Here is a 12,719-nt window from a genome sequence, read left to right on the forward strand (position 1 = left end):
TGTACCTTTTCTTTGGTGCACCTCTGTCACGGTGGCCAGTGGAGAGCTCGCCATATAACACGATCTTGGGAAGGTGATGGTCCTCCATTCTGGAGACGTGACCAATCCAGCGCAGCTGGATCTTCAGCAGCGTGGACTCGATGCTGTCGACCTCTGCCATCTCGAGTACTTCGACGTTAGGGATGAAAGCGCTCCAATGGATGTTGAGGATGGAGCGGAGACAACGCTGGTGGAAGCGTTCTAGGAGCCGTAGGTGGTGCCGGTAGAGGACCCATGATTCGGAGCCGAACAGGAGTGTGGGTATGACAACGGCTCTGTATACGCTTATCTTTGTGAGGTTTTTCAGTTGGTTGTTTTTCCAGACTCTTTTGTGTAGTCTTCCAAAGGCGCTATTTGCCTTGGCGAGTCTGTTGTCTATCTCATTGTCGATCCTTGCATCTGATGAAATGGTGCAGCCGAGATAGGTAAACTGGTTGACCGTTTTGAGTTTTGTGTTCCTCTACTCTCTAGCTAAATGATATCCTTCCTATAGTTCAGTAACTAAAACTATACACAAGATTCCGTGTGTCTTGTATAGTTGGAGCATGACATCCCAGCTCTTGCAGTTGGTGCCTTATGATGAAGGCAAGTGTGCCCAACATCTTCTTTGCCCTATATACTTGTGTTGCCACTTTTGAGAAACTATGTACTTACACTCCTAGGTCTCTGTTCCATAATGCTCTTCAGGGCCATGTCATGCAAGTTGTTCTCTTGTTTAACTACCTCAAATGTAACATGGCACATATTCAAGATAGCTTCCATCTGCCATTTCTTGGCCACTTTCCTATGATTTAAGTCCTATAGTTACCACTTTTTTTAAACCTATAAACACAACAATCATCAACTGATACTTGAAAAATACTTTATCAAACAATAGAATGTCCATTAACTGTTTAAGGCCATTCCTCTTGGATGTGGAAAATTCTATTTCTGTACCATTATAACTACCTGGGAAGACAATATAAACAAACTCCTGCATTATGGGGGCTTGCCTTCTTCAAAAATGGGCCATATCATGATTTGGCACAATGTACATATGTCAAGAAACTAGAGGTTTTTAAATTACATTGATCTGTCAACTTTTTTTCTCTGCCACAAATTCCATGGGAGTGAATGTTATTTTGTATATTTAATTTTTACATTCTGATATATGAATTCTGTAAGGGTGAATTTGTATCGCATAAACAGCTGTAATTTAGGCTGGGGGGAGGTGGCGGGGAACAGGGTCAGCTGTACTAATTGATCTTCATTGAAATCATTTGTGAATTACTAGAAAATTGGAATTGGGTAGCTTAGAAATAGTAATGCAGGAATTGTGTGTATCTTTACATATATTCTTAGATTAATTGTTATACAGTACATGCTAATCCATACACTTGCAAATGTTCTAAATAGTGTGCGGAGCATAAAATATTGGCAACAAATTGTGGCATTTTCCAGTGACAATGTGAATAGTGACATATGCCATGAGTAAATGGAGAGACCTATTAATGTCACTGGAACTGAAACGCATTTGCTGGAGATTCATGTACATCTGTTTCTTAGACATTTTTTAAATCTTTTAAACATTATATGTCTGTGAGTTTTATTGTTCATTCACACCACTTTGAAATTGTTGTCGATGCATGGAGGGAAATTTTTCATTTTGTCATGGTACATGGCCATCACTGGCAAAGATGCTATTTATTGACAATCTCTTTTTCTTTTTTTTTAAATATGTTTATTGTTTAACATATAAACTTGCATACAAAATTTTAAGAAAAACAAAAGTCATTCACAAAAAATTAATTGTACTTCATTGACAGTTCCTTGATCCACATAAGAAACAATTGAATTAATCTAGAATAACCATATTAAACCTATATTTTCTAAACTAAGCCAAGTAAAAATTGATAAAAATAAACAAAAATCTAAATCTAATCTACCCCTCCCTCTAATCAAGGTTAATTTGTTTTTTTTTAAAAAAGGAAATTGTGGATCTAATGGTGACCTCCAGACATTGGACAAAGAATCTCCAGAACATTCAAAAGTCTTCATTCTTCCAATCATGATAGCATTCTATGAATAGGCTCCACATCTTTATAAATTGAAACTTTCTATCTTTAATGTTGCATCTAATTTTCTCCAAGCTTAAATAGGACATTACATCATATAACCACTGTGTGTGGGTAGGTGAAGTCATCTTTCAATTTCAATAAAATTGCTCATCTGGCTATCAATGTTGTAAAAGTTAAAACTTACTCCTGAGATGCAGACAGAAGTATATCTGGTTCACATTAAAAAACAAAATAATTAACAGACACGGTTCTATATTAATTGTTGATAAAGTTTGTAAAATGTCTTTCCAAGTTCTCTCTAAATTTGGGCACTGCCAAAATGTATGATGAATCAGTAAAGCTTCAAAAAATTTACACTTCTCACAGAGTGGATCAGTATCTGCATAAAAATGAGATAATTTAAGTTTGGCAAATCTAATTTTCAATAAAATGATTTTCAGTAAGCTGCCAAATCGAAACATCACAGTCAAATGGTGAGGCACGATGTTTGTGCATTTCGGAAAAGTCCCAGGATCTTGATAATGGTTGTACCTCCAAATTAATGATGTCCGTCTTGAAAGAGAATTTCCTATACATCTGTTGCTGTGTCTTGTAGATGATAGATCTTGTGGGTTTGCAACAGATCAAAGATATCTCAACTAGTGCATCCTGCAGATAATGTATATTGTAGCAGGTTGCAGCTATAGTTGAGCAATTTTTTTTAATTATGGTGAACAGATGCCAATAAGGAAACTTTATTTAGCATGGATAGTATCTAAAAACATTTGTAGCATTGTATCCAGGCAAGAAGATAGAGATTAGTCTTATTTCCACTATTAGTTTGTAGTGGTGAAAAAACTTTGAGAAGTTGCTCACCAGAAAATATCATGCAGCTGATCTGCCCTTTAAACCATTATTTATGTACTGTAGTTATTCCACATCTATTTTTTGACAGTAAAGATCCCCATGGATGTTGCTTGAGATGAGAATTGTGATGCTGTTAACTGTTGGTGAGAGGTATTTATATTCTCTCCTATTAGAGAAGTTTGTTGTGCAGCATTAATTTGGTAGTTTGTAATTGTTATTAAATATATGCAACAAAATCATAATATACTTATTATTTTAAGCCATTCCATGAGAATTAAGAACCTAGGAGCTTGCAGCTTTTATGTGGTTTCACTTCTTGAATCTTTTTGAAATTTTCCATTTATAAAGCTCAATACAGTTCTTCTAACAGACTTGGAGAGCAGAAAATACATTATTGGATCCAGACAACTGTTAAGAGCAGATAACAGAAGTGATATTTCATTTGTTTTATTTGCTACATTTTTCCAGTAACAGCTTGTGTGCTGGAGCTGAGATGCAATGTAAAAAAAACGTGAGATGTGATATGGGACAAAACAAACAGTGAAAATGAAGGGAATAATGAATGTTTTCATTACAACCTTATCAAAAATTTTGTTAGAGAAGCCTGGCTTTTCTCTTTTGAGCTTAGAAAGTTTTTTTGCAATCTTTGAATATGAACTGATCAGGAGAAAGAACACAATCCAAAATAATATTACAAGAAAAAGATTGATGATTGGTGTCCATCGAGGTTTTACTTTATAATGGAAGCATTTGGTAGAATTGTCAGCTTTGGTGTGCAAAAGTATTATTATAGCTAACAGAATAGAGACACACCAGAGAGTGCAGCAAATCATACTGCTTCTGGTGACTTTTTGTAATTTATAGTGCTGCAATGGCTTTATTATTTTTAAGTACCGATCCACACTAATGAATCCCAAAAGTGTAATGCTAACATACATATTCATGTAAAACAAAATGCCTATGGAACTGCAAAACAATCTTCCTAACATCCATTGATTATGATTTGCATGATATGCAATTCTGAAAGGGAGGCATACAATCAAGAGGAGGTCTGCAAGTGCCATATTCACCAGGTAGATGTGAATGGAATTTTTCTTGGTTTGCATGAAGAAAAACATTAAGAGTGCTGAAATATTGCTAATCAGTCCTGTTAAAAAAATGAAAGAGTACATTATTGGTAAAAGAAGGTTTAGGAAGTCATTGTGTATGCTACAGGCATAGTTGGCTGTTATATTGACTTCCATATGCGCTTTTAGAAATTTACTTCCATTTTCTGAATCCCAGTAGCTCTTTGGCAGATTGGTAATTCCCATATTTTCAGCTGGTGAGGAGGACGGATGATGCTTGTATTTCTAAAATAAAACAGAATCTCTATTAGAATAGTTTATAAAAGAGATGGAAACATTTCCATGATAAATAAGTCAATTAGACCAGTCACATTGAACTGATTTCAGTAGACATATGTGAAAACTGGACCTGTGGTCTTCAGAAACATCAATTAAAAATTTCATTTCCTTGATACCAAATCCAATTACTTTGGCAGAATGCAATTGTACAAAATTTCACGATTAAAGGGCAGGAATTGAGAGGAAGGTAAAACTGCATCCAAAGAGCAGGGTGTTAGAATGATATATTTATGTCATAAATGCTATGAACCTGGTTCACATATTACAGGTTGTTGAACTTTAGATTCAAGGTTGTCAAAATTACATTTATGAAACAATGGTTATATCAAATATGGAGAGCAAGCTTTAAAATGGCATTATTAGGAGCTCAACATTCCTGCAGCTGCCTTCTGTGCATTCAAGGTTAGGACTGAAACAAAGAGGATGTGGTAGTGATGATCAACACACTACATTATTCTCCTAATATGAATTTGTAGGTTCCAAAACAAAAACTAAAGATGCTGAAAACTGCCACAAATAGAAAATGGTGGGAATATTCAACAGGTAAAGCATCATCAGTGAAGACAGAAACTGAATTAACGTTTCTGAATGCAGGTGTTCAATACTGATATTACTAATTTCAGATTTGATTACACAAGGTATAGTTTCAAAATTTATTGATGATGCTAAACGACATTAAATGTAGCAATCAGGACAACACAACTTAAATTCATTACTGATACAGTATGGTGAAGAGCAAGAGAAAATTTGATCTACATGATATTGCATATGTTAAGGAACCCACCACATCTTTGAAAGTGGCAGAATAAATTGAGATTATTTTAAGAATAAAATGCAAGATTCATAGTTTTAATGTTTGTCATAGAATGTAAAAAAGATGGGTGGGGAGGATTTTTTGCTGGATGTTTACAAAGAATTTTGTGTCAGTTAATTATTTTTCATGCAGCCTACTTGTCAGAGGTCTAAATAAGAAAACAGATAGAAAAAAAATAGGAACTTCTACACAGTCTAACATTAGTTGTTGGGAAAAGGTGGACTCAAAGATGCAATTAGATATACATAGTTTTATGGAAAGGAACTAATGTGCCAAAAGTCATTTGCTATCTGGACATATCAGAGTCAGGGAATTTGAAGAATCAAAGGACTTTTATAAGCTGTGATCCATTGAGTTTATGGTCACTAACAGAGGAACCCCATCGCATCCTTTTATATTTTCTTCCCAAAATCTTTCTGATTCACTCTCAAATACTCATCCTATTGCTTTTCAAGACATTTAATACACTGCAATGGGCAGTGTAAGTGAATTCCAGATCCCAGTAAAAATTTTTCTAGTGCCCATGAAATTGAGGTGCAGTTACAGATAATTAGGCAATTTGCAGTAAAGTAGTAAGGAATTCTTGCCTCTGCCTGAGCAAAGGATAAACATTCCTTGAGGTGGTACAAGTTCTTTGAGGAAAAACACTGCTGTCACTGGAATTTAGAAGAATTAAATAAGATCCCATTGTCACACATAGGGGTTGAAATATATAATGCAATAATGAGCTGTGATGAAGGGCTCAGACCTGAACTGTTGACCATTTTTCCCCCCATTTATACTGCTTGACCTGCTGAGTTCCTCCAGCAGTTTGGTTTTTTTTGCCTCAAGTTTCACTTTTCCCCCTTGAGTTAATTGTCCCTTCGAGTGACTTTGTTTAATAACCCATTTTCTAGAAGAAACAGATTCTCTTGCTTTATTAAAAAACCCTGTCATTTTGAACTGTTTTATGAAATCTCTTTCTCCTTCTCATCTGTCAAGAATTCCATCTTCTATGATCTCTTCATGTAACTGAAGTCACTGAACTTTCTTCATGCCCTTAACATTCTGAAAATGCAGTGCCAGAATTGCACAGATTTCCAATTAAGATCTAACTTGAGATATCAATTTTTAACTGATTACCTAACTTTGGTATTCAGTGCAGCTACTAATAAAGTTGGATATTTCGTATTGTTTCCTAACTGCCTTATTGACTTTGAAATTTGTGAACATGTTCCCAAATGGCCTTGCAATTTTTTTCTTTCCAACCTATTTTGTCTGATAAATAAACCTCACATCAATTATAATATTAACATATTCACGACTCTTATTTTTCTGGTTTTCATGTAATTAATCATTTTTTTTAATAAATGATAGCTGTCTAGTTTTGGGATATCATATGCCTGATTTAAATTAAGAAAAGAATCCAACATAAATTCCTCATCATCTAAATTTTACAATTAACAATCAAAAGTCTACCAACTGACTCAATAATTGATTCCAATTTAAAAGATAACTTTTTATTAATCAAAATAGCCACTCCTCTTGCTTTTGAATTAAAAGAAGACACTATAACTTGTCCTACCAAATCTCTTTTTAATTTCTGATGTTCCTTTTCAGTCAAATGTGTCTCTTGCAAAAAGGAAACATCAACCTTCAATTTTTTAATATATGCCAGCATCCTTTTTCTCTTAATCGGATTATTAAGCCCATTAACATTAAAAGTAGCAAAATTTAAATTGGCTATCATTAAAAAGTATAACAAAATTCACCTTCCCACACATGACGAAGCACCTCCCCATGGCAACAACACAAACAGAGCCAAAAGATCTCCTCAAAGAAAAAAAAAGAAAAACCCATATTTAAAAAAAAACTTCAAACAAAAAAAAATACCGTAAGCAGTATTACCCCCCCACCCCCCATTACACAGGAGTGACCAATGCCACAAAGTGGCTGATTACTTCTGAAGGATAAGTAGCCAAACCACCTCCCCCGAACAGAACAAAAAAAAATTAAAACATCATTTCAAGTATGGAATGCATCCCGCATATCTCTATTGACTTCATCATCAGCAATATCAATATCAGTCAACTGCTGAGATTCCATCTCTTGCTTTCCATTCATCCTCTTTGGAACTAGAACAGGTTGTTAAAGAAACCTTTCTTGACTTTGCACCTGCTTGTTATCTGGTAAAGAATTAGCAAATGTAAGAGCTTCAGCGTGATCACTAAAGAACTGAGATTGATAATCTCCATAAAAACTTTAAGTACAGCAGGATACCGAAAAGCAAACTTGTATCCCTTTCTTCCACGAAACAGCTTTAGCTAAATTAAATTTTTTACGACATTTAATAACTGCTTGACTCAAATCAGCATAAAAAAAGACTATTATAAAGGGCCCTGATTACTTCTCACATTCTGAACAGCTACTCTTAAAATCCATTCTCTATCTTGATAACATAATCAAAATAGAATGTGGAGCTTGACCAGGAAGAGGCTTCCTTCTTATTCCTCTATGAGCTCTGTCTTGTTCCAGACCATTCGGAAAATATTCCTTTCCCAAAACCTCGGGAATCCTCTTCTGAAAAAACTGAACCGGGTCCAGACCTTCAAATTTTTCCGGAAGACCAACAATTTTTACGTTATTTCTTCGATTTTTGATTCTCCAAAGCATCAATTTTCTTCAACAAATCAGTTTTCTGAATTTCCCAGCCTGTAATTGAGTCCTCCATCTGTCCATCATTTCTTTACATTGTTGCACATCATCTTTACAATCAAGAAATTCTTCTTCAATCTTCTTAAATTGATGTTGGACCTTATCCATCACTTTCAGGCACTTTGCAACATCCAACTTAATAGAAGATATTTCCCCCTTCATATCAGCAAGCTGTTCCTTTACAGATGAAAACCCTTGACCTGTCTGAATTGCCAAATTTTCCATCTGCTAGATAAATCAATTTGTAAAGTTGAATCTGAATGATGAGAATCTGTTTAACCATGGGCCTACCTTGTATATAACAGTTTCTTCCTCCTCCATACTTTGATCTTCTTCCAGTCCTCCAGTGTCTCCTTCCTCCTTTTCCATTGATACTGAAGTTGCTTCAGCCCGACTACAGGTGCGGACCCCCTCCTTCTGTCAGCCCAGGATTGTTGGGCCAAGAGAGGTCGGGTCCCCCTGCAGCCTGGGCCATATCTGCCATAACGCGCATACGCGATTGTTCTTCTTGGTCTGAAGGGGGACAACATCAGATGCCGGCGCCATCTTCCGCAGTACTGCGTGAAGTTGATGCTGGTGTAGACTGAATCGTACCGGTGGACTGGCGCTATGGATGAGGGTCAGGAGGAATCAAGTCCGGAGACTCCACTTGGAAGGTAGGCCCAAATTCTTCAGCACTTGTTAACTGGTTAGTAGTCGTTTTCTTTGTTGATTGAGCTTTTATTTTCTTCATATCTGCTTCTAGGATGCTTCAACAATATATTCAATTCTTTCTAAAAATAATTTTAAAACTTTAGAACGGGTTTTGGATAGTTCTGCAAGGGGAGGTGTCTCTCCATGTCTTCTGTCTACGCCACCTCGCAACGCCCCCCCCCCCAAAGGAATGGTTATTTCAAATGAACAAATGGATTTGGGAAAAAATTGGGAATCACTCTTTAACTAAAGTTTTGCAACGAATCCAGAATATGTTAATGTGCCTAATTGGTAGCTTTGTTCCTCAGGCTTGTCAAAGTTTATCAGAAAATGTTTGGAAACTAAGGCTGGGGAGGTCAGAGAATGAAACAAAATTACAGTAAAACCCCTGGTATCTGGCACCTCTGGGAAATGTTGGATGCCACATAAATGAATTTGCCTGTTGCTTGAGATTACATGTTGTGTGATTGGCGAATTAGCCACTGGGGGTGCCAATTTTAAACTTCCGGTTTTTTTTTAACCTATCTCTTTTCCACAAATTTTTTTAATCGGTTGCCTGAGGCTGCTGGTTGCTTGGATTTCAGAGAACTTGGATTTTACTGTAATATGACTGACTCACCATTTTTGAAAACTGGCCATCTCATTACTGAGAGGGTATAAGAAAACAGAGCACACTAAACTTCAAGCAGTTCAAATGGAAAAATAATTTGTGGCCCTGGACAGCAGGAAGGGAATCCATGCCACCAAAAGCAGCTAGTTAATCTACAAGCCCCTTATTGATGTAGCAAGAGCATAAGTTGACAAAAACCAAACCTGTCACATCTGGGGACACATGAGAGAGTGAAGATGCTGAAATCTGGAGCAAAAAATCTTTTACCCTAATGAATGGCTCAAGCCTGAAACATTGGTTATGTATCTGTCTTTGACCTGCTGAGTTTCTCCAGCATTGTGTTTTTACTTCAGTCATTGTGTCTGCAGACTTCTGTGTTTTACTCTCTCAAAAAAAAATCTTCTAGGGAACTCAACAGGTCAAGCAGTGGGAGAAAAATAATTGTTTACATTTCGGGTCAGGCCCTTAATGAATTCTTCCAGCAGTTTTTTTTCTGCTACCTTTAGGCATATTGAAAGTTTTATCTGTACTCTTAAATTACTTGAATGGTAATTATCAGGTAAGTTGTATATCGCCTCAGTTGTGTTTCCAGCAGCTGTGTTTGCATCTTCCTTGTATCTAGGTTATTTCCCATTCCAATGTTCTGATTAACATTCTCCATTTCAACATGACTGCTTTATAAAGGATGACAACAGAAGTTAATGTCAAAATGTTTTTGTTGTGGTAAATTCATGAGAACATTAAAAAAAAAGGAGCAGGAGTAGGTTATCTGGGCCACTGAGCTTGCTCCATCATTTTATATAATGATGGCTGATCTGGCCTACTCTGCTATTCAATACAATCATGACTGATCTGGGAATGGACACATTTCTACTTGCCTTTTTTCCATAACCCCCCATTTCCCCAAATATGCAAAAATCTATCAAACTTTGTTTTAAATATATTTAATTAAGTGGCCTCTATTGCTTCCTTGGGCAGAGAATTCAATTGAATCACTACTCTCTGGGGGGGATAAATGTATCTTCCTTATCTCTGTCCCGAATCTACTTCCCCAAATCTTGAGGCTCTGTTCCCTTGTCTCACCTATCAACAGAATAATGTGCCTGTCTCTATATTGTCTATTCCCTTCGTAATTTTATATGTTTCTCTAGAATCTCTACTCATTTTTTGGAATTCCATCAATTATAGATGAAGGCGAGTCGATCCCACCTCATAGGCTAACCCCCTTGTCTCTTGAATCAACCTGATAACCTTCTCAGAACCACTTCCAAAGCAAGTATATCCTTTCTCGAGTAAAGAGACTGTATTCCAGGTGCGGCCTCACCAATATCCTGTATTGTTGCAGCAGAACTTCTCTGCTCTCAAATTCAACCCTCAAACAATGAAGGCTAACATTCTATTTGCCATCTTGATTACCATTGCACCTGCAAACCAACATTTTGCAATTTCATGCACAAGCTCTTCCAAGTCCCTCTGCACAACATTGTACTCCATCTGCTGGACCCTTGCCCAGTCATTTAACTGATTGATATCTCTTTGCAAACTCTACATTCTTTGAACAATTTGCTTTCCACTCAATTTAGTGTCATCATCAAACTTAGATATGCCACAGTCTTTTCCCTCTTCCAAATGATTATGTATATTATGAACAGTTGCGGGCCTAATATTGACTTGTATGACATTCTTTTCCCCACTGAATGCCAACAAGTGAAACACCCTTTTATCCCAACTCTCTCCCTTCTATTGGTTAACCAATCCTCCATCCATGCATGTTCATTACCTCCAACTCCATGCATCCTGGTCTTATGCAGAGGTCTTTTATGCAGCACCTTGTCGAACGCTTTTTGGAAATCCAAGTATTCAACATCCACTTGTTCCCCTCTATCCACTGCACTCGTTATATCCTTTACCAGCCTTTTACCTACATCTTTTTTTAAACAGTGGCATGACATTCATGGTCTTCCAGTCTGCTGGGACCTGCCCAGAGTCTAGAGAATAGCGCTTGTATTGATATCCTTAGTTTACCTCCATGACATCGCTCTTCAGCGTGTTAGATCTACCTTCCATTGTAAAGACACAAAAATAGTGCTAGTTATGTTTTGGGTTGAGACTCTGCATCAGGACTGATACTCTATCAACTATCAACCTTCTTCCTGCCTCCACAGATGCTGCCTGACCTGCTGAGTTCCTCCAGCAGTTTGCTCCAGATTCCAGCATCTGCAGGCTCTTGTGTCCCTCTCTCTGACATTATATATTTATTTGTTCAAGGTAATGTGCCTTATGATCAGCCTTTTGATGGTAAATGATTGGCACCTCAACAATGTCCCACATTTTGACTCATGCTTATTTTTTTACATTAATTCTACTTTTGTATCGACGTATTGTTGGCATAAAATACCTTAACTCTGAGTAAAATAAGTTTTGTTAATTTCATGCAATTTCTGCACTTGACTTCCTTAGTTTTAAGGTGAGACATTATTTTCTATGATTCTACATGGCCACTAGACAGCAGTATAATCTTACTATACATCTAAATCTGGAGAACATGTGAGCAAAAAGAATTAGTAACTTAAAATGTAATTATCAAGTTTCTCCTGGGGAATGATATCAAAAGGTGGATGGCCAAAACCAAAGTGAATGAATAAACTTGAATTCTGAATACAATATTGTTTTGCACCTCACAATTTTGGTATTATAGTCTACAGTTCAGACATGTGAAAAGGAGCCTATTTGCTTAAACTGGTTTAAAGGAGATGCAGTGAATTCAGCCTTGTTCATTTTGCAAGTTAATCTAAGTGGCAGAGTTTTAAAAGATACAGTTTCTTTCACTTCCTTCCTCTGTCTCAATTTCTATCTTCATCTCAAGAATCAAGCATTTACTATGAATCAACTGACTCCCGCAACTACCTATACGACCTTTCCTTCCACCGTGTCCTGTAAAGATGCCATGTATCTCTCCCAATTTTTCTATCTTTGCTGTATCTGCTCTCAAATTAACATCTTACATTCTAGGACATTCTGAAATTTCCTCCTTTTTCAAGAATCTGGCTTCTCCTCCACAGTGATCTACAGGGTCATTTCCTGCATTCTGCTCTCAAACAGAACAAGGATAGAATTCCTCTTGTCCTCGCCTTTTACCCCATTAGATTGCATTCAGCACATCATCTTTTATATTTTTTGATAGCTGCAAATAGACACCATCTCCAGCCACATCTATCCATCCCCACCCTTTTTAGTCTTACTTTCAGGATTACTTGCTGCATAACTCTATTATCATTTCATTCCTCCCCACTTATTTCTTTATGACCATGCAACCAAGAAGTAAAGCACTAGCTCTTGCACCTTCTAGGTGAAGCTAAGCCTCCCAAGCACAAACCTTGGGTCTGTTTCACAGAGTATTTAAACTTTTTCCACAATAGCCAATCGAAGCTCCTGCTTGCATGTCATTTCAGCTCCCCATTTCCACACTGACCTGTCCATCCTGGCTTTCTCTGTTAGTAGAATGGAGAGGTGCAATGTAAACTAGAGGAACAACACCTCATATTCCTCCTTGGTAATTA

General features: G+C 36.8%; 2 protein-coding genes across 14 annotated transcripts in view; one reads left to right on the forward strand and one right to left on the reverse strand.

Annotated features, from left to right (window-relative positions):
• caska (calcium/calmodulin-dependent serine protein kinase a) overlaps positions 1–12,719 on the forward strand; it is a 309,385-nt gene that overhangs the window by 118,893 nt on the left and 177,773 nt on the right. The window contains exon 1 of one of the 8 annotated variants that reach the window (XM_069889313.1): positions 8,393–8,512. The exons of the other annotated variants lie outside the window; for them this stretch is intronic. The gene's annotated coding sequence lies outside the window, so the exon portion shown is untranslated. Of the gene's footprint in view, positions 1–8,392; positions 8,513–12,719 lie in introns of those variants that run through there. 8 annotated transcript variants of the gene reach the window in all.
• Positions 1,818–12,719, reverse strand: part of gpr34b (G protein-coupled receptor 34b) — a 76,923-nt gene continuing 66,021 nt past the window's right edge. For 5 of the 6 annotated variants that reach the window (XM_069889319.1, XM_069889316.1, XM_069889317.1 and 2 more), the window contains one exon: positions 1,818–4,294. In XM_069889319.1, the coding sequence (XP_069745420.1) occupies positions 3,242–4,255 (1,014 nt within the window). In that variant the 5' untranslated portion in view covers positions 4,256–4,294 and the 3' untranslated portion in view covers positions 1,818–3,241. The remainder of the gene's footprint in view (positions 4,295–12,719) is intronic. The other variant, XM_069889322.1, reaches the window with a different exon arrangement.

Source organism: Narcine bancroftii, chromosome 7 (assembly GCF_036971445.1).
Source record: "Narcine bancroftii isolate sNarBan1 chromosome 7, sNarBan1.hap1, whole genome shotgun sequence".
Taxonomy (NCBI): Eukaryota; Metazoa; Chordata; class Chondrichthyes; order Torpediniformes; family Narcinidae; genus Narcine; species Narcine bancroftii.